This window comes from Misgurnus anguillicaudatus, chromosome 25, assembly GCF_027580225.2.
Source record: "Misgurnus anguillicaudatus chromosome 25, ASM2758022v2, whole genome shotgun sequence".
Classification (NCBI taxonomy): domain Eukaryota; kingdom Metazoa; phylum Chordata; class Actinopteri; order Cypriniformes; family Cobitidae; genus Misgurnus; species Misgurnus anguillicaudatus.
This window is the reverse complement of record NC_073361.2, coordinates 23,815,580-23,838,653: the sequence shown is the minus strand read 5'-3', so window position 1 is coordinate 23,838,653 and position 23,074 is coordinate 23,815,580. Positions and strand designations below refer to the sequence as shown.

Sequence of the window (23,074 nt, the reverse complement as noted above, 5' to 3'; positions counted from 1 at the left end):
GACCTCTCACGACTGTTAAAGGTCTACAGAGACTCGAGTTTTATACTCTCTTTTTCAGAGTACTTACATTTTACTTATGTATTGGTATATAAAGACAGTTTAAACAAATTTGAAAAAAGTTTTGTTGATAATTCCTGCCTTTAAAAGTGTCATGAAATGGAAGTTACAATTGTCTTGTTTTTCAAATCACAATGCATTTCCAAGTGAAACGTCTTCTAAAATGAAAAAAAAAAGGTAGGCGTGACTTGAATTCGTCCATCGAGAACTGATTGGATTGTTCAAATTGGTCATGTTGCTAATTGTTGCTAATCGTTGCAATCTTTTCCCAGGCCCCACCCTCGAGTCATTCCTCGAGACCAGAACTAAAGAGAAATCGTTTCGAGGAGAGTGGTTAGCATTTTTGAGTAAAGTTTGAATTAAAAAAAAAAAAAAGCTCACAGACAAGTCATTTGTAAAAAATACCACAATATTCCAAAAAATAAAGTTTATTTGACAACTTTAATGTAGTGTGTATGACGAACATTAATTTCCTTTTGTTTTTCATTAAGAATAGTCATAAGTTTAGGATGAATTGAGAGCAAGTAAAGGCTTGAAAGAACCTATCAAATTACGGTTATTGACGTGGTACAGCAGTGTTGTCATCTGGGGGTGATTGTGCTAAAGCCTGAGGTGGTGTTCCCATGAAGGACGTGAACTTGCTTCTTCAGAAACCGTCTGACTCGATTGTGTTATTTGCCTGTAAAAAACTGAGGTAATGATGTATCATTTTAAACTACTGAACACCATTCCACATAGCTCAGGGAAAACATGCTACACGTACAGCATCTCTCACTCGATGTTCTTCTATCTTGCTGGCAGCGAGCAGATTGTGGTGGTCTCTTTCTTTCGGGTCAGCATTTTTCATCCATGCTTTTCCATCTGTAAGGATGTGTTTTGTTGGTGAAACAGTCTGTTTGGAAGTGTAAACTTCCCATCTCGATGTTCCCAAAATAGATACACTTGCACAATTCTGGGCCCCCTTCCTTTGTTCCCTGCATCAATTATATATTCCCAAGTGTGTGAATACTGTACACGTTCACTGTATTATTTTCAGGTTCATGCAGGTTCGGGCACACACACACAAACAAAGTTACGTAAGATGTGTTTATTTTTAAAAAGCACAGGAGGAAGCTGTCCCCGCAGGTATGTGATGGAGCAGGTGTGTAATTTCGTGAAACTCATTAGTCAAATTAGTATTTAGTGGGGTCTCGGAGTGGAGAGATTTATGTGATTTCCACTTGGAACCAGAAGCGACTCGAGGTCTCTGTCTGAACATAAAGCACTGTGGTCAGCTTGACCTAATTCTTCCACATTACTTGGATGTGGAAAACATGCTTGGTCTTAAGAATCTGGTTAAGCTGGGCTCTCGCTGTGTCATTTTACATATGTTTGTTTTACCATATTGCTAGTGTTCTCTGGGATTGAACCTATGAACTTTTGCGCTGCTAATGCAATGCTCTGAGTTAACAGCGCAAAGGTCTTGGATTTGAATTCATAGTCAAATGCACATCATGCACGTAATTGTACATTTAACACATTTTACTAAACGTGTTCCTCTCCTATGTTCCATCATCCTCACCCCATCCTCTCATTTCAAGCTGTTTTGTAATTTTTGGAGTTGTACTGACTGAACAATATTTCATAAATTACCCCTCTGGTGACATGAATGGCAGCTATTGTTGAATTGCCATAGCAACACGTCTTGCTTATTGTTCCAGGTGTGTTGCATTATTTATTGGTTCTTGGTTGTGCTCATTTTCATGAACATCATACTCGTCTGGGACAAATTTAACTCTGATGTGTTTGATAACTGCATTTAAGTGAATCACAGCAGACTGATTTGACTTCAGTCTTGTGTAGGTCTCATACACAGTCGTAGGTCTTCATACTGCCATGTGATGTGCTATTATCTTTGAAGTCGAAATGGTAGTACATTTGCTAACGATATTTGTAGATAAATGATTTTAATAAAGGCCTTGCACACTTTTTTTCAAAACGGCAGGGTGTTTTGCACAATGGCACAAGCTGACAATTTGTTCATGAGGAACAGAACATTATTAAAAGATTTGCTTGATGAGAGCAAGGATGAGTTACAGTGTTTTTTTTAAATATCGTAAGCAGAAAATCATATTTGGGAGATGATGAGGCCTCCACACATCGTCTTTGCGTAGGGTTAAAAATTGGGTGCAACGCTCCTAGCCCCGCTGATAGTGTACTTACCATAAAGTTCACATGGGGGTTTATTTTAATCCACCATTGAAATTAAGGTGGTCTCTATAAAGGCCGATCCAGAGCTGATCAGATGACGCAAAACTCGCTGTTAAGCTAGATGTCTTGACCGCCATGCGCCACCTTGCAGATCGACAGGCTTATGACAGTAACGTTTTGCAAGATTGATCCCTATGCATATGGTGCAGTATGCTCTTGCATTGCTCTCTCTGTGATTTTGTCGTACGTCTGTCTGCGCAGTGCTGCATGAAGTCGACCGGTTAGTTCCAAGGCTAGTTCTGCAATGTGTTCCCACAACGTAAAGTAAAATCCCACGATGCGAAAAGCACCCTAAACAATTTACAACCGATATTGATATTTGGAGGGTAGTCATGTAAAGGAATATGAGCAGTTTTCATAATTGGTGGCAAGCGAGGTCAGAAAGATCAACAAAATTGCCACCAAAGTCCCAATCCAGACCTTTTAAGACTCTCGAGTGGTTTTGCAGTCATTCTGGTACTTAAAGGGACACTCTTTTTTTGAAAATATGCTCATTTTCCAGCTCCCCTAAAGTTAAAACATTTGAGTTTTACCGTTTTGGAATCCAATCAATCGATCTCCGGGTCTGGCTGTACCACTTTTAGCATAGCTTAGTAGAGATGCTCCGATCAATGCCGATCTCCACTAAAAATACGTGGCCGATCACTATTCTGAATCGGACAGCCGATCTTATTTACAGCTATTTCATGTACTACGGCTTTTGATCAGTAAGTCCTTATCGATCTAAAGCTGCGTGTCGTCATAGCTGCGTGTGTATTGTTCTTTGTCTACAGCGCATTTTGAGTTTCTGCATGAGAGCGCCCCCTGACTTTTGGATGTAGCTGCATTTCACCGTACTTCTTTGAGAAGCATAGCATTATCGGCTGATCGATCGGAGCATCCCTAAAGTTTAGCATAATCCATTGAATCTGATTAGACCATTAGCATCATGCTCAAAAATGATCAATGAGTTTTGATATTTTCCTATTTAAAACTTGACTAGATTATGCTAAGATATGCTAAAAGTGGTACGCTAGACTCGGACTTCGGCTGAATGAATTCCAAAACCGTAAAACTGAAGCGTTTAACTATGGGAACTGGAAAATTAGCCTTTTTTAAAAAAAAGTGGAGTGTCCCTTTTAGGGCGGAAACAACACGTCGACGTAATAAATGAAATTTACGTTAATGCAAAAAATACGTTGATGCAAAATATGCGCTTTGATTCGTCAAACCCACAATGGCGGTGCCGGAGAGTAGTAGCAACGCAAGTGGCTCCACATTGTTTTCACACCACAAGTGTGAGCAGTGCGTAAGTGGCGCGTGTTTTTTCAGCGCCCATGTTAATAGAGCATGCAAACCGCACGCGTGAGCAGCGCGTGCTCGCGTAGCAGGAGCCGTTCAATTTTTAGTGCGCTGCTCACGCTCAATTAAAGTGACAGTGCTTTGTTTATGGTTTAAATGCTCGTGGATTGACACGAAAACGTGTAATTTTACCATAAAATCATGAATGTGATGCCAAGTGTGTTGTAAACGGTCATGAGTTTAAATAATCGAGAATCGAATCGGACTGGAAAAATGAACCGTTAAATTAACCGATGCATCGAAAATAATCGCTAAATTAATCGAAAAAAAGAAATACATTTAAAAAAAAATTAAAATAAAATCGTTTATCGTTTTTTGGAACCGACTTAGAAGTAAAGACCCGGAAACACTAATTCTAATAAAATTTAAATGGATTTTACAAACAGAAGCATTATCGCATTGCATTTTGTATGCCACATTATTTAGCAAGTTATCGCATATTGTAATTTTCTTTTATATTGTGCAGCCCTATTTAAAGTGCTCTTGTTTTTTATGTCGTTTTGTGCAGTGCCATGAAGTCGAACACAACTTACAAGCAACCCTATGAAGGGTGTGTGGGCGCGCAGATTAAACTCGCAAATTCTCTGAATTCAAACCTTATTAAAAACATTTGGGTTATGTGGGTACACATACATAGTGAACAAAATGTATATCACTGTAATAGTGATTTTTGGATATTTTAATGCTGAAATATTGCATATTGTGCCTTTAATGTGCAGTGTGCAAAGAGATATTAAAGCGGTATCCAATGATTACTTGCGATGTGTCCTTTAATGAATTTAAATTTGTTGCAGTATCATATCACAGCTGTTATTATGTGAGTGATACAAAACAATAAAGTGTCCCACTGTCCCTATTGAACACATCTGGTTTAAGATAACAATTAACTGTTATGTAATGTGCCATTGTTGACACACTTTGTTAGGCCCAATGACTAGCTGTATAATTCTCTGTGTGGGAAAATGGACGACCTCAGCATATAGATTTGATGTCCAATGACAGGAAAGCTCATCATCTCTTGTATGTTTCCCTCTCTCAGGATCCTGCTGGGATATTTGAGCTGGTGGAGCTTGTTGGAAATGGAACTTATGGACAAGTGTACAAGGTACGTAAAGGTTTATTGCTCTATAAATAATGAACATCTGTTTGTTGGATTTTTTTATTAGAAGTCCATACTCCCATTATAGCATGTGCTACACTATAACACTTACTTTTTTTATTAGAGATCTGTTAAAATCTCTAACTAGCAATGGTAACTTGGGGCTGCCATATTGATCACATGACTGTCACGACTATACAAATTCATAATCGTTTTCAAACCGCAATGCAAAAACTAGACACCCTTTTCAAATCGAAGCACTTGTGAGAGGGTTTTCTGAAGGCTCAGGTTTGTGTCATCAGGCAGGTGCAACCAGTTTGGTGTCAGTTTTGTACAGATGGTTCATTGAGATGTTTTGCATTTGCCTCAACTGTCTGCTCCAAAGTTTTCTTCTGGTGAGATGTTTCCCCTCTGTTCGCTCTGAGATCTGTACCTACCTGTTAAAGTCCCAGCAGAGCTCTTTCGCAATACGTGTGGTATGTTTAGGCGTGTCAAGACGCATGTGTTTTCCAATATCTCTTGCCATTTCTGTGAGACTCACAGAGACACTATATCTTGCCGGGTAGCTTCATTAGGGTAGTCATAAGTTAATTTATTTACCACACTCACCAATTTATTAAAAGAATTAACTCGTAAGAGTCCTTTGAATCATGAATCAAACTGTGCTGGTTGTCCCTGTTTATACAGTAAATGTGCCAGTGAACAAGATGCATTAGAAAGACACGTTTATTCTGTCACGTTTTTATCACATTTAATTCACACTGCAAACTTTATCAAATAATCTTTTACTGTGCCACCGAAGATTCGGCTTTGGTTTATTGCAGTTTTTGGTTTGAAGATAAGCACACATCACCCCTGCGTACCCACAACAATCACATCAGTCATTTCTGGTCTGGTCGATCAGGTACTAAAAGAATAATTGTATTGATCTGTTACCTATTTTTTTATTTATTTTTTTTAAGTTAAAACATTATAAATCCGAGTCTCTGATCTGATTCTCAAGCCGCGATGTAGCAGTCTTAACACCTGTCATAATCCGACACGTTCAACCACTGCATGACGATTTATTTGAATATACTTACTGTATATTATTCTTGAAGAATGAAAGAGGATGTGGTTTTATGTTTAGCGCCATTGCAAAACCTAATGAGGTTAACTGTGAGTGTCATCAGTCAGTATTACACAGAAAACCAGAAGGAGGTGTCATTCAGATGTAGCATTCATTTTGAAAGCCGTATAAAGGGGTCAGATCTTGCTTGTACCTTGCTTGTCTGATTTTTTGCTTTATTTATTTTTTAACGTAATCAATTTACTGCAGTTATGTATGTAAAAGTATGTAAACAGTGGTTCTTACATTTTTATAAAATACATTAATTCATCATAAATTCTGTGTAATTAAATTTCCTGGGAAATAAAGCCGAAGGTATACTCAAAATCACCAGCTAACTTACTTTAAATTTGCAAGAACTATAGACTAATACAATAACGGGCTTAAATAAACCCAAAACACAAGTCCACTTACAGTTCTCACCGAAACGTGTTATATCAACTGGTTATCCTACAGACAGTGACGGACCATTTCGGCCATGTGGCGCGCGTGCACGCTCGCAGTGTGAAGCGCTCCACACTATTTTCCGAGATGTTTTATGAACTGGCTAGTTGTCCTCCAGACAGTGACGGACCATGTCTATTCTCTCATTTCGGTCGTGTGGCGCGCGTGCCCGCTCCCGGTGTGAATTGCGTCCGCGCTATTCTCCGAGATGCACTTGACGGCCTTTTGTGCAACGAATTTATTTTTTTTGGACGACCTAGTTAAGGCGGTAGGGTTTCCCAGCTTAGGCGGGCCGCCCGAACTGCAAAGTGCTGCCAGTGACGATTCACATCCCTATCAGAGATATTGGATTAAATTATGTCACAGTTAAATGTGAGACAATTTATACTGTAAAACAAGTTGACATTTGTACTTGATTGAGAAGACTTGTGCATTGTTGACAGCTTTTGGGCCACAATTTTTGGGGAAGTCCAAATATAGTTGAAGTACAGTAGTAGGAAGTACTTTATTTAAAAACAACAACAACAACAACAAATGACCCAATGTACATTTTTAAAGGTACATTTTTTGTGTCTTTATTAGCGAGGAACAGAACAAGCACAGCCTGTCATGTTTTCTGCTCCGGATTTGTGTGGGCTAATCGACCCAAATATAAATATATATAAAGGAATATAAAACAGACTTGCTTATTTCCGTGTAGGAGTTTTTCAAAAGCAGATAACACAAGCGCATTCTCTATGGTTTATTACCATATATATGTAGTAGTCTCTAAACCGAATGTGATTTTTCAGATGTCTTTCTGGTGGCTTTGGTGAAGCTGCATTCAGATCACAACCAGTCATGATTGGCTACATGCTTGATGTGAAAGAAAATGCAGAGAAATAAGTAACGGTGTTATTTATGCATTAATGAGGCATTTTTCTGCGATAAAAGAAAGGTTAAATTGAAAGACTCCATGAGGTTTTTCATGACTTATGAGCTTCTCTTTTGAGTCAGACTTTTGATCTGAATTGCCTCATCATGATAATTCTTCAGTCTCTTATTCCTGTTTGTTGTCTTGTTAATATCAAATCATACTGAATTCAAAACCAATTCTATGTTTTCAAGTAGGAACTTCCTTAAAATAAGTTTCGTGTCAGTCAATTCCAGTTCAGCTTATCAAAGTTAATAATTAAAGCATATTTTGACAGCATGCTTCAATATCTGAACCTATCTGTCTGTCCTCACTGTTGGGAAAAGAGGAGATTGTGACAGGCTTTATTATTATTGACATGGGGTTTTTGATCTTATGGGTCTCTTGGTTTGCCCCTTTGCCGCAAGCTGTTTTAATTAGTCCAGGGGTCAGAGGTTATGGCCTTGCTGGCCTGCACGAAGAGATGAGCGTTTGAGAAGTCTTGACGGCTATATTCAGCTAAATCTAGATGGACCGATCGGTACAGGAAAAGCAGGGTTTGTATTTGCTCTCCACGTCCTTGCAGGCAATCCCACACAGCTCTTTTCCCGATGGTGCGCCATCTTGGGAGATCCAGAAAGCCATTAAAAATGTGCCCTGTGTTGGGAGGAAATAGATTCTGGGTCAGGATGTGCTGCGATGGGACCACTCATCTCCCATTCATATCAAACTCCTTTTGAGAGTAATCTGCTATGAAGGAGCTTTTATCATAGATTGCAAGATTGATTTTTTTCTCACAATAGATACTTTAAAAGGTTTTAAGTTGCGCTTTATGCTATTGCTTTTATACGTGACACTGGAGCACAAAAACAGTCATAAGTAGCACAGATATATATGTAGAAATAGCCAACAATACATTGTACGGGTCAAAATGATCGATTTCTTATGCCAAAAATCATTAGGATGTTAAGTAAAAATCATGGTCCATTAAGATATTTATAATTTCATGCCGTAAATATATAAAAACTGTATTTATCATTAGTTATATGTGTTGCTAAAGACGACTTCTGGATTTTCTCAGTATTTAGATTCCAAGTTTTCAAATAGTTATATTTAAATCAAATAGTTGTACCTTGGCCAAATATTGTCCCATCCTAACAAACCACACATCAATGCAATGCTTATTTGTCAACTTTCAGGTGATGTTAAATCTCAATTTCAATAAAATTACCCTTATGACTGGTTTTGTGGTCCGGGATCACATATAAGGTTAGGGTTTGAGTAAATCTGAAGACATAAGTATTGAACTTTTGCCCAAATTATCCCTGCAAGATTGGACATGAATGATATCTGAAATAATGTGGCTGTTACTTTTACAAGCAGAATTAAAGAGATACTGCACTTTAAAAAAAAAATTCACATTTTCCAGCTCCCCTAGAGTTAAACATTTGAATTTTATCGTTTTGGAATCCATTCAGCTGATCTCCGGGTTTGGTAGTACCACTTTTAGCATAGCTTGGCATAATCCATTGAGTCTGATTGGACCATTGGCATCGCGCTCAAAAATAACCAAAGCGTTTGGATATTTTTCCTGTTTGAAGCTTGACTCTTCTGTGGTTACATCGTGTACTAAGACTGACAGAAAATTAAAAGCTATGATTTTCTAGGCAGATATGGCTACGAACTATACTCTCATTCTGACGTAATAATCAAGAACTTTGCTGTCGTAACATGGCTGCAGCAGGCGCAATGGTATTATGTCGCGCCTGAAAGTAGTCCCCTTGGTAACTTTCAATAGCAGGGGACTAATTTCAGGCACTGTGTAATATCATTATCAAGTTTAAAATACGAAAATATCCAAACTCTTTGGTTATTTTTGATCGCGATGGTAATGGTCCTATCCGATTCAGTGGATTATGCTAAGCTATGCTAAAAGTGGTACCGCCAGACCTGGAGATCAGCTGAATGGATTTCAAAACTGTAAAATGAAATGTTTAACTCTAGGGGAGCTGGAAAATAAGCATATTTTCAAAAAAAGTGGAGTGTCCCTTTAAGGACACTATTGACGACACAACAACGAATGATAACAAAATGTTATGATAATTAAAAGAGTGCATGCTTCAGTTTTACAGTCGTGAAGATTGATGCAGACAACCTGAATGTTGGTTTATATTTTGCAAAGAAAACCAGATGCTTTTTGGGTACGTAAAACTCTTAAAAGACAAAAGGAGTTGGGAGATGCCGTCACTCTGTTTGTGGAAATCATCTTTTATTCATTAAATTCAATTTATTCATAATTCTGTATAAGTCAGTATCAGTTATAAAGCATCCTGAAATCATTGTGAGGAGGAGATTAGCAAAAGCAAAACAACATCTGTCAAAACAATCTCTGAAACTGATCCACAGCATGCGTTGCTCTGGATCTTTATAGTTGTAATTGTGGTGTGGACTCCTATTCTCTTCTGCAAATTAAGAACGTTTTTTGAAACTTGATTTATAGTTATCATTATCGTCTATATCGAGTTTGTTGTTGGGTGGTTGACTCTCTTGACTTGGACCACTAAGCAACCACCCAGAACCCCCTAGCGACCTCATTTTGTCAGTGCCAGCTTACTTTTCATCCATGCATCATCAGTAAAACAGATCATATGGTTAAATTTAGGAAGTTTTCACAATGAGTCTCTAAATTAAACGCCAACTTCCTGCATTCCATGTGTGACTTGAGGGCATGTGATGCATTGAAGACTATTGAATGGAAGATGAGTAAGGAGCTTCTGGCCCTCAAAGCGCACTTCGAGGCTGAGCCGAGGGGGTCACACTAGGTCATGTCTCAGGAACAAGAGGAGCTGTCTCTACGAAGTGTGAAAATCACGAACCTCCTCCGCCTTCCAGGACTGTTGCTAGGTTACGGGGAGGAAGTGGTGCGTTGAGCGTTTTTTCGCGCTGGCACCCTGCGTCTACTGTTAAACGTTACAAACATACACCAGTCTCGCAGTGACACAAGACTTCCTGATCGCACAATAATAGATGTTCCACTTTAACCGTGCCTACACAGACGACATGCTGTGTGTACATATGTATATATATTTATATTGTTGTACAGCTTCCCTACCCTTTGGCTGAAACCGTCTCAGGAACATAAGATTGGGTAGAGTGTCGAATTTGGCTGGTAACAGCTGTGATGATGAAACAGTGTGGCAATGTTTTCCTGACGGCATTTTGCAGCTACCGTTACAATACGGCAATACCGCAAGTGCTCAGAAAACCATTTACAGTAATTTCAGACATTCATAATATGTAGTTCATCTGCCAGTTTAGATCAGTGGCAGAGCTCTTCCTTACATAATGCCTGGAGTTTTATCTAAAATTTGTAAAAATCAACTACAAATAAATTCACAGACATGGCTTTTTTGAGTAATTGCATGCAGTTTTATGCTATTGTCCGGATTAGCACAGAGTCATTTTACTTTTGCTATTTTTGTACAGTATGTACTGTGTGTACAGTATGCAAATTGTTTATGCAAATTCTCTATATACCTGTGGGATTCCCCGATTACCACATTTGGGAAAATGTGCAGTATACAGCGTCGTACCCCACAATGTAATGTCCTCTTGTTAATCTTCTATTACCATAATTTCCCCTTCCTGTTTGATAAAAGCAATATTTGTAGCAATGTCTCTTTATCAGCACTGATAAGAGGTCATGCGACAACAATTTGGCATACTATTTAAAAATGTTTATTACTGTGTATCATTAAGTGTCAGCCAAATGCATAAGTGTCAATAAGTGTGCATATATATTTTTGTGTATACAGTACATGTTTGTTTTAAGTAGATGATATACTGTATATTTTTTATTGTAGATTACTGTATATGCATTACACACTGACTGTCAAAAAAATGCTGTCACTGGGCCGATACCCTTTCAAAAAGTACTCAATTGGTACCAAATGCGTACATGTCTGTACTTAAAATGTATTTTTAGGACCTTTTTACTAAAGGGTACAGCCCCAGTGACGGCATAGGATCATTTATTTTTCTGACAGTGTAGCCTTGTTTTTTTCAATGCAGCAAGCTTTGTATATTTCCTATATCTTTTGTCCAGCTTTTTAAGATTCTGTGGACAGTCTCTTATCTTATACGTCAGCGCTCCAGAACTTTTCTGTTAATCTTTGTCAAAGACCCCAGATGGTTTTTCAGTTAGCGCTCAGCTCTGTGAATCTTCTCATTACGGGAGACACGGACCTTCAGGCTGTAAATCCATCACACTTGCACACAGTTTCCATTTCCACATCTGTGATTCAGGAACACGTCGGCGTAATTTATTATTATTAGTAGTAAATTGCATTATTGCCGTGATTGGCCTATGTGTTTTGTGAAAAATCTTAAGATTAGTTCACAAGCTCAGGCTTTTCCTGTCTGTGCATTTGCGGTATCACTTGCTAATATTGCTGTGACGGATCGCAGTTGCCCTTCAAAGATTAGAACTCTTGAAGTGTAAACTTTAGAGAGAGTTGGGCTACTATGTCTCATACTGTAGTAGATTAAAGAGCACCTATTTTCCGATTCACGGTTTTTAATTTATGTTGTTGTGTAAGTTTGTTAGCGATATGCAAAAGGTACAAACCCCAAAGGAAATGATGACACGAGTTATCATCTCCAACATAAATCTCTTTTCTTGGACTACAACAAACACACAGATAGTAGGCAACAGTTTACCGAATCTTTCAAACATGGTAAGGAGCGTCACATTTCCGGCTGATGTCAGAGGTATTCAGGCCTATCACAACGTACAGATTAGCTGGCCAATCAGGGACACAGCGCTTTTCAAATCTTTGTGTTTCAGAAAGAAATTGAAATCTGGAGTTACAAAATGTATGGTATGTGGAAAATAATGTTTTTTTTTTTTTTTACAATAAACCACGCAAACACATTGTATTATACCACATATACAAAAATAAAGTTGTTTTTTTAGCAATGAATAGGTGCTCTTTTAAATACATTTGCCGAATAGAGCAATGAAAAGCAACGTAACGTTTATGATGCGGCGTTTGGAATTCGCCCTCCGTCTGTGTGCGCTCGCGTTTAAGTGCACTCAAAAGTGCCCACACGGAGAGACGCGTTTCAAAAAGCTAGCGAACATAAAATCTTTCTGTTCTTGACAGGGCACATACAAACAAAAATATCTCCACAGTATTCTTTTCCTAATTAAAATATTTGTTTATGTCTTAAGTGTATGTAAAGATTAGAGTCAGAAACTCTGTGCTTATTTGGTCTTAAAGAGACAGTAACCTCAATTTTCCTACTTAAAAGGATAGTTCACTTTGAAATTCAATTTTGATATGAACTATTGCTTTAAGTCTGTGTCATTAATGTTAATGAAACAACCCACGACAAAGAGAAAATCACTTCTGTAGTTATAAAAAATATTAATTATATTTAATTCATACAATAAAGACAGTGTAATAATTCATTTGATTCGATTTCTGTACCTAATGCTAACTTTAGACCTTACTTAATGTACACCTTTGTTCTTTTTTATAAATGTTTGTAATTTCTTAATTTGTTATTAGATTTTTCCCACCTCTTTTTTTTGCTGATCCAAAAAATGATCCAATCCGTGCCTCAAAAAACGTAATGTGATCCAAACTGTGAGTTTTGTTATCTGTCCCACCCGTACTTGCTAACATCACTTGCATATAGACGGCACATCTCATCGTCTCATCGGACTGATAGACCATGTCCCCTACAAGTATCACTGTTTAAAATTACATGACAAAGATCCCTACACAATTCTCTTTCACTGTACTAATCATCGACTATTGCCGATTTTGTAAATCGTTGTGATTTGTCAAAAGCTTCTTTGCTCACTTATGATTTCCGATGATGGAAAAGCTGTTAATGAGGACTGATGGGACTTGTATGATTCGTGTTCCTCGCCCTTTTTCCTCCTCTCTTTCGCACTGTAACATCTCTGCTCCAAATCAAAGTTGCGGGAGTGTGTCGGGTGAGGAGATAAACTGTGCAGAACACACACGGTGTGATTTCTGTCCTTCAGATGAATGCACTTCCTCCCGCTTAGATGTGTTTTAGTGTCTCACGCTATTGTCCAGATGCACGGCTGCGGAGATGATTGGTGTCCATGATGGCCGTTTCCCTCATTTGTTCTGAGTTTCTTTATTGTTATGAGTCTGTTTTTGTCTGGATTGGAGCTCAGGGGCAGCGAGGAGCTTTAATAGGTAAACAAAAGGAAGTTTGGGGCAAGGAGGACTGCAATCTGTGCTATCTAGCTGATTCATCCCAATGGTATTTGCTCCACCTATGAGTATGTGAATTTGATATTTTATTCTAGGTGGATTTTTTTGAGCAGTCATCTGAGATGTAGATATCATTGGACAAATTTTTGGAGTTGAGTAAATGATGCCACAACAATGCTTATTGGCTGATGTCAATGCAAACACTCCTAAGCCCTTTACTACCTGGCATAACTAGTATCATCTGGTATAGTGCAATGAAAAATTGATAGTAGTTGAACAGTCTTGGGTAGCCAGAGCTTCAGTGATGGCAGAAGATCTGGACTCCATAGCAGCTTTCATTGGTCAAGGATTGCCTAAGCGTTTTTTGACTGACATGTAAAGCAACCAATCACAGTTTGGTTTGTTCACCATCAATATTTAGGGGCATGGAAAAGGAAGCATCATGGGGGTATGCAAATACAGATCATTTAAAACTACTAGACGTCTTTTGAGTTTAAGCTGTGATCTTCATTCACTAAGAGTTCATTGTTATAGCTATAGATGCAACAGCCATGTCAAGCATCATGATGGCTTTCCTTTCAGGCTGATTGTTAAAAGACATGGCACATGCCTCTCCAAGAAATCTTGTTTAATTCAACCAATCAGATGATGACTTCCAAGCGTTTCCAGTTTTGTGTCTCATGCATCAGACTTTCAGCCAACATGGATGTGACATCTGAGGTAGAGAATGTAAATGGTAACAAAAATAATTCTTAGAACACACGTCTGGTTTTCATTAAAGAAACAATACTTGAGATTGTCTAGCATCTGTCAGCAGGGGTTAATCGACCCTAACCAGCCAAACCCTGAATGGGAAGACCTGAGATGAAAATTTCCATTGACACATTCCTTCATTCCTTTCCCAGTCATTCAGTTCCCCTGTAACTGTTAGTTTTAACCGTACTAGGAAGTGTTTTCTTCCTCTCTGCTGTTATATAATGATGTCGCCGGCCAGAGCGGCTTAAGTCCATCTATTCTTCTGACACTGATGCATGTCATCACCGCATGTTCAAAAATGCTAGCACGATATATGCATGGTACACATGACTGATGGTTTCTGTCTCCACAGGGGCGCCACGTCAAGACGGGCCAGCTCGCTGCTATCAAGGTCATGGATGTCACAGGGGTAAGGGAGCAATCGGCCCATTTCAATTTCCTGTTTCACTCCCACTCTTTCTGGTTTTGTCAGTTTCACTATCTCACTTTCCCTTCATGTGTGTGATATCAGTCACAACACGCGTGGGTCGTTCACAGGAAACTCTGCTGATCACGTCCGTTCAGCATTTTGTTAGAAAAATGGTTATGGCTGAACCTCCAGAAATCATAACTTCTCACCTCAGGCCTGAAACTGGCATAGACATTTTGGGACCACTTAAATAAGTGCATTATATTAACACTATCAGATTTTTTATGTTTTATTAAAGGGGTAGTTCACCCAAAAATGAAAATAATGTCATTAATGACTCATTCTAAATTCGTTAGACCTTCGTTCATCTTCGGAGCACAGTTTTTAAGATGTTTTAAATTTGGTCTGAGAGCTTGTTGACCCTTCAATGAAAATCTACATATGGTATACTGTCCATGTCCAGAAAGGTAATAAAAACATCATCAAAGTAGTCCATGTGACATCAATGGGTCAGTTAGAATGTGTTGAAGCATCGAAAATAAACTTTGGTCCAAAAATGACGACTTTATTTAGCATTGTCTTCTCTTCCGCGTCTGTTATGAAGCGCATGCGCAAGACTACTAAAGTCACGTGACTGCAATGACGTGTTATTTTTGTGTTATCCTCAGACATGTTTGCAAAGTTTTTCCCCAAACTTACACATGCGTCTCCCTCAGACTGTAAATGAAGCCCGGGCGCACAAAAAAAAACCCGCTGGGGCGCACCAGATAACACGTCAGCCGCGTCGTACATCATCCGCATCACTGCAGTCACGTGACTTTAGTTCTCGCGCATGCTCTTCGCAACAGACGCGGAAGAGAAGACAATGCTGAATAAAATCATAATTTTTTTTTTGACCAAAATGTATTTTCAATGCTTCAACACATTCTAACTGACCCACTGATGTCACATGGACTACTTTGATGATGTTTTTATTACCTTTCTGGACATGGACAGTATACAGTACGTAGATTTTCAATGAAGGGTCAACAAGCTCTCGAACTAAATCTAAAACATCTTAAACTGTGTTCCAATGATGAACGGAGATCTTACGAGTTTGGAATGACGTGAGGGTGAGTCATTAATGACATTATTTTCATTTTAGGTGAACTATCCCTTTAACTAAGCTAAATGTGAATCAGTTTTATTTCTGTTACATATTAACATACAACTGAGGTGAAAATCAAATTATTTGCAAATTATGATCCAAGTTAGCTGCAACTTTAAAATATATATATTTTTACATTATGTATCTCACATAATGCGTCTAAGTTCAGTATACTGTAAATGATAGCAAAAGTAAGTCATGAGGCCACACATAGCACACGTGACATAGTTTCCTGGGAATAATCTCCTTACACACTCGGACCGGGATACACAATATTTTCCGCCTTTGTCCTGAGTGTTTTCTGATTTTTTTTTTTGACAGGATGAGGAAGAGGAGATCAAAGCTGAGATCAACATGCTCAAAAAATATTCCCATCATCGAAACATTGCCACCTACTACGGTGCCTTCATCAAGAAGAATCCACCCGGTGTGGATGACCAACTCTGGGTCAGTTTGGGAAAAAGTTATATGGGTTATATACTGTGTGTGTGTGTTTTGAAAATACAGTAGGTTTAATAGTAACAAGCTTCCTTTTAGCACTAACTAGCAGGGAAGCATTACAAAGTTCTGTTTTTGTCACGTTTTATCATTCACAAGATGAACTTAAGTGATTGTCAAACGCCCCCACTACATTTTTTGTGCTAGATAATTATTGATCAGATTGTAAAAAAAAAATTCCTTTGCTGGAAAAAAACAGCTTGAGAGGGTTTGCTTAGCTGGTTTAAAGCATGCCTGACCGAACTGGTCTTTATCTTGTCTCCCAGCAGAAAAGTGCCCATAAACCCGCCAACGTATTACTCTGAAGACGCATATTGATAGGTACTTTTGTGTTTGTAGTTACATTCTCAGAAATGCTGGGTTATTTTCAACCCAGCATTGGGTCAAAAAAGGACAAACTCAGTAATTGTGTTAAATTAGCCCAGAAAGTGTTGAAATTTGACCCAACAATGGGTTAAAACAACCCAGCATAGATTGAATTACAACCCAACGGGTTGTGTTTGTCCCTTTTTGACCCAACGCTTTATTGAGAATGACACAGCATTTTTTTTAAAGTGTAACTACATGAATGTAGCTTAAAGGGGCCATGGCATGAAAATCTGACTTTTTCCATGTGTAAGCGCTATAATTGGGTTTCCAGTGCTTCTATCAACGTAGGAAATGTGAAAAAGATCTACCCAGTAACTTAGTTTTGGTAAACCATTCTCCGCAAGCATTTGAAAAAATAGGTAATTGAAATTTGGCTCATCTTATGATGTCATCAGGATCTTTTATTATCATAATACCGCCCCTTAATCTGCACTATCCAATCACGGCACAGCCATTTAGTGCAGAGAGAAAGAGAGAGAAAATAATTCACAGCACAATTGAGTTTCAATTACAACAAACCACCATCATTGTGATCAGTGTTTGAATTTCATTAGCTCATTTGCATTTTAAAGGACACACCCAAAACAGCACATTTTTGCTCACACATACAAAGTGTCAATTTTAATGTGTTATAATAAATTATTTATATGGTATTTTAAGCTAAAACTTTACATGTGTACTCAGGGGACACCAAAGATTTATTTTACATCTTAAAAAACTCTTGTGACATGGCCCCTTTAATTACTGTAAATTATGCATAGCTTGTAGCTTTACATACAGGCAAATAGTAGCATCAACTGCTTTAAATATTCGCTGATCTTTTTCTCAGAAACTCATGGCTTACATTGTACAAGGGGGCCTAGACCCTATTGTTTCCAACTCTGTGCACTGAATGTTAGCATCTCATTTCCTCTGTGGTGAGCTCTTGTTATTGTTTTTGCCCAGCAATGTAAAGCTATGTGAGTCGCGACATGCTTAAGACACTGCGGTGCTGTCACCATATACTAACACACACTAGAACATGCGGTCAGCGCAACCCATTTTAGACTCTAGGGCATGTGAGAAGAATTTCCTTCAGAGGAAAAACGGTGTTGCCAACTCAGCAGTCGTAACACGCTAGATATATTTATCCTCTTTTGGGCCTCTAGACAATCACAGATCATGTTCTGCACATAAATGCAATGCATTTATTGAGGTTTATTTTGCTAGTGGCATTTTTGATGTGAATCGAGTCACTTTTATATGAGTGTCTTGGGAGCAAATAAAAACCTATTGAAAGCAGAACTTAGATTGGTTGTTAAAGGAACACAACCGACTTTTTGGGACTTTTTTGGGGGGACGGTATCCCCCAGGGTTGGATAAATCCATACATACCTTTCTCATCTCCGTGGTGCCGTAACTCTGTCTGACGCACCCATTGCTAGCCTAGCTTAGCACAAAGACTGTAAGTAAATGGCTCCAGCTAGCATACTGCTCCCAATAACGGCAACGTTATTTCCTATTTATATGTTCTTTATAACGATATGTACCGTTATATGTTATTTTTACAGTCACAGCGTGCACAGCCATCTTTTGATCGTATACATACTGGGAACTATATTCTCAGAAGGTGAAGCACTGCTACTTGGGTGGAGTGATTAGCGCAACACTTGCATGAACTCTCTGCTCCTCACCACGGGGGCTTTTCGGGTGCCTCAAGCAAATCACTTCGCCCAAGTAGTAGTGCTGCTTAGCCTTCTGAGAATATAGTTCCCATGTATATGGTTAAATGGTTGGTTGTGTCTCATATGACCTTGTTATTTACATGCTGTGACTATACAAATCGCAACATATAAATAGGAAAACATTGGCGTTATTTTGTCACTTATTGGGAGCCAGTATGCTAGCTGGAGCCATTTACTTCCAGTCTTTGTGCTAAGCTAGGCTAGCGGTGGGTGCGTCAGACAGAATTACGGGATGCACGGAGATGAAAAGGGTATGTATGGACTTCTCTAACTCTGGGGAATACAGTGAGTAAGCTAAAGTCCCAAAAAGTTGGTGTGTTCCTTACATGCATTTACCTTAAAAATGACTTTTTAAAAGAAAGACAGAAAAATACAGAAAAATGTGTTAAATAATAAAAAAAATGTACTTCCACAACAACGACTTGTACTTCCACAGTGACTTGCATGCATGTTTTTTTGTTAATATGCTTGAACTTCTGCAGTACTCTGTGTTCCTTACACTAATTGGTCGAATAGCACATTTATGGGTTTCCTTGTCCTTGCGTAACAGCACGGCGTCTACAAATAGATACAGTAGAGCCTGGTAGCTGTCTTCTGGTCTATTAGCCATTAGGACAGAAGTGTGAAACGCTGCAAATTGCTGCATAATTGCAGAATAAACATTTCTGGTGTGATAACAGTCACATGGTGTGAAATTGTCTGCATAAGCAGCACCTTTTGTGTGTTGTATCTGCATACACACCATAACCAAAATTAGAGGTCGACCGATATTGGATTTTGCCGATAACGATAGCTTAAGTGGGACCTAACTGCCGATAACCGATAAATTAACCGATAGTTTTTGACCATTTACTGAATTCAAAACACAACACTCATTCACTGAAATTAAACATACTTTATTACAAAACCAACAAATAAAGTAGGCCAATTAAAATAATACTAAACCCAAGTAACACACTAAAGAACAATAAAAACAGATTCAAAATATGTAAACAGTATAACATTAACTATTGTAAAAAAAGTTACAAAATAAATACAGCATTGGCTGAAAATGCCTGGTATAAATTTTTAAATAAAATATATTTATATATTAAATATAAAACTTAAAATAAGAATAACAAGACTGAACTAAAGTTCACAAAGATCACTTATTCAAAGAACATCAAACAGATATAAAATAAAATGTCAAAAAGTCTAGGAAAAGTTTGTTTTGGCATGTGCGTTTTAATACTCAAACTTCAGACTTTTTAAATTATAGTGCAAAAAGCACAGTTGCTGAGCATGATGTCCAGTCAGTCGGCTTCTCCTGGAGTCATAAATTATGCCCACCTCACTGAACACTCTTTCACTTGGCACAGTGGATGGTGGGGGGCACAGGAATTTCTTGGCCATTGGTGCAAGTGTTTTAAACCGCACTTCATTTTTCTGCCACCACTGCAGAGGATTGTCACCACGTTCAATGACAGGCTCCAACAAATAGCATTCAAGCTCACTTTCAAAGCTGTACAGCCCCTTAGAAATAGCTGTGGCTCCAAGGACCTTGGCATACAGTGTGTCCAGTAAGGTGGACTGATGCATTTTCTGCTTCTTTGCCTCAGGATCTGATTCTGAACCCTCATCCCCTTCAGGTGTTTCTGCAGTAGAGCTCGGACGTTCTTCTCTGGGTGCACCATGCTCTTCAGCTTCCTGCTGTAGCCACAGTTTTGCATTTTGCAGTGTTATTTCTGAGGCAAAGGCATGGCCCTTGTATCGAGGATCAAGGAGAGTTGCTAGGACCAAACATTTTGTTTCCTCTGCCTTAGAGAATCGCTTTGACAGGCTGTCTAGCATTGTCTTGCGTAATGTTTTAATCCCCCCCGTGTATGGACCCTCTGCTTGCAGCATCAGCTTTAAAACAGATACACTGGGGATAATGCATGCTGCTGATGACTCAGAATGGCTCATCTCCAATGTGATCTCTTCTAAAGGAGTCAGCGTGTCAATCAAGTTACAGACAATGTCCCACTGTGAAGCAGATAAGCAGGAGATATGGCCGTGTTCACCAGCATAAACGTTCAGTGCCCGTCTCTGTTCGTACATTCTCTGCAGCATGTGAAGTGTTGAGTTCCACCGAGTTTGAACTGCCTGGATGATGGTGTGCACTGGAAGGCCCAGCTCCTCCTGAATGGTCTTTAGCCTCTGTTTGGCCAGTACAGAGTGCCCAAAGTGAGTTGCACAGTTTTTCAAAATACCAATAATATCCAGGACAGCTCTCTGACTAGATAGACCATCATTGATAATGAGCTGAAGGGTGTGAGCAGTGCAGCTTACATGAGGTAGTTCAGCTAGAGTCATTCCTTTTACCATGTTTGCTCCTCCATCTCTTAGGACAAGAACTACACGCTCTGGTGCAATATCCCAATCTTCTAACATTTTGAGGAATGTTTCTTGGATATAACTGCCTGTGTGTGATCCAGTCATTGGCTTGACATTGAGCATCACTTGCATTCTGGACCAGTCTTCAGAAATGAAATGGCCAGTTAGGCTCATCAGGGATTCGGTGGTACCAGACCAGCAATCAGTTGTAAAGGCCATGAAAGGGGCTTTGTCCTGTTTCACTAGACTTTTTACTTTGGTCAAAACTCTGGAATACGTTTCATCCAGCATTTTTGTTCTGTAGAATTTTTCATCTTTAATCCTGTACCTTGGTTCCATAAGGGTCACAAGCCTTTTAAATCCGATGTCTGACACCACTGAAAATGGTTGGTTGTCAACAGCAATCATTTCTGTGACAGCTGCATCAATCCTGACAGACCTTGGATCTGTATTCTTCCATTCTGTTTTTTTGTCAAAAAGTTGGGATACTGAGGGTTGAGAAGGGTCTTTTGTGTCTTTTTTCTTTTTAGCTTCTTCACTGGCTTCTGGATGGACATGCTTAAGGTGACTCCACAGGTTGGTGGTATTTTTACCTGAAGATGTAGCTGAGCCCATGCTGATTATTTTGTCACAGATATTACACTGTGCCTTTCCTGGTGACACTTCAACAAAATACTCCCACACTGGTACTTTCCTCAAAGCCTTTGCCATCTAAAAACATTAAAAATAGGAGTTAAAATATTACAGGTAAAAGTAAATAATCAAAAGTTTAAAATGTTAAAAAATAAAAACAGTAATATAATGCACTTATTTAAAATTTAATAACTATATACAGGAATACTTTAACCATGTCATCACTCTAATAATGAATGTGTTAAAACAACACATGTTGAGTCTAGTTAAGGACAACATATTTAATGTGTTGTCCTTAACTAGACACATCTTTGTATTAATATTGGAGCAACACACTTTGTGTTGTTTTAACACATCCCTTTTATTTATTTGAACACAAAATCAACACAAAATGACACAATGTGTTAAAATAACACATAATGTGTTAAATAGGATAACACAAATCACCTTTTTTTAGAGTGTACAAACGAGCGGTTTAAACTTTTTTTACAGAGCGCGTTTTTTAATTTTCATCGGGCATGATGTTACCATCAGAAGTTTATCATTTACAGCATGCTATATCTGACTATACTGCGCTGTGTACAGCGATCATAAAACCTCGCAAGATCAGACTGACTTAGGAACTTGCGCTGTGTGAAAAGGACAAGCAGTTCGTGCAGGCCCATCTGACTTTGTGTAAAGAAACCGCATATCTGACTGTGCAGCTCGATCGCACTGTCGAGTCATGTGATTTCTTATAATGCCTTAAGACCACATTAATCTAATCAAAATAACAAATTGTGTATTTCAATGATGATAAAAATAATCGGAGACCAAACCTTAACTGTTTGTACTTTTCTCTCGGCTGCATGAATGCTAAACGCCATTCTCTAATCTGACGCTTTAAATATTGATATTATAGGCTATGACACGTTAAAAATGTGAAATGTGGTATTAACTAAGGGCAGGCAAAACGCAGCAACAATCAAGACATGTATACATTGTTTTGTATTTGTGTGTTGTTGGGTTTTTTACGCTTAAGGTAGCCTATTAAAGTTAGCATCCTCTCAGCCTTATTGGGAAACATACAAGTTACAAACAATGCAGCATCTAATCTATTTCTTACTTGTACGGGTATATAATTTTTATTAGATAATATGACAACGTGAACTGTAGTGTAGTGTACCTTTTCACTTGGTTTTATTCTTTCATCCACCTGCGATGTATCCTCTGTTCGGCAAATCACTGGATCCCTGCGGTGTGTAGGTTCACGTCACATGTCCAAACAACCACCACGAGGCATTAAAGGTTTAGTTTTCACCAGTAGAGGGCGATCTACCACTTTATAATGCAGAGCAGTATCAGAGCTTCCCCACTGTCTTCTGTGTTGCTTATGCAACAAACACAACCGTAAAAAACTATCGGTCAGAATTTTTGCCGATGAACGATTGTTATTGTTATCGTTATCGGCGCCGATTCATCGGCAAATCCGATGAATCGGTCGACCTCTAACCAAAATGCTTCATACATTTAGAGTTTCCTTACATTGAATTAGGGACGCAAAACGATTAATCACGATTAATCTATTAGAATAAAAGTTTTTGTTCACATCATTTATGTGTGTAAACTTTGTATAATAATTATGTATATACACATGCATGTGGGTCAAAGACGAGACGTCACCATTTTGGTGTCCGCATCAAATATAATTTACAAAAGTGATTTTACATACAAAAAAAACCATATAAAATGCAAG

General features: G+C 38.5%; 2 protein-coding genes across 8 annotated transcripts in view; one reads left to right on the top strand and one right to left on the bottom strand.

Annotated features, from left to right (window-relative positions):
• The window catches only part of tnikb (TRAF2 and NCK interacting kinase b), a 71,577-nt gene that overhangs the window by 6,584 nt on the left and 41,919 nt on the right, over nucleotides 1-23,074 (top strand). For 6 of the 7 annotated variants that reach the window (XM_073864016.1, XM_073864014.1, XM_073864015.1 and 3 more), the window contains exons 2-4: nucleotides 4,688-4,753; nucleotides 14,557-14,613; nucleotides 16,082-16,207. In XM_073864016.1, the coding sequence (XP_073720117.1) occupies nucleotides 4,688-4,753; nucleotides 14,557-14,613; nucleotides 16,082-16,207 (249 nt within the window). Of the gene's footprint in view, nucleotides 1-4,636; nucleotides 4,754-14,556; nucleotides 14,614-16,081; nucleotides 16,208-23,074 lie in introns of those variants that run through there. The other variant, XM_073864013.1, reaches the window with a different exon arrangement.
• Nucleotides 19,576-22,810, bottom strand: LOC129438727 (zinc finger BED domain-containing protein 4-like). The gene is made up of 2 exons (XM_055197604.2): nucleotides 22,505-22,810; nucleotides 19,576-21,417 (listed from the first exon to the last, which is right to left on the bottom strand). Exon 2 carries the CDS (start codon nucleotides 21,415-21,417, stop codon nucleotides 19,576-19,578), a length of 1,842 nt encoding a protein of 613 aa, XP_055053579.1. The 5' UTR covers nucleotides 22,505-22,810.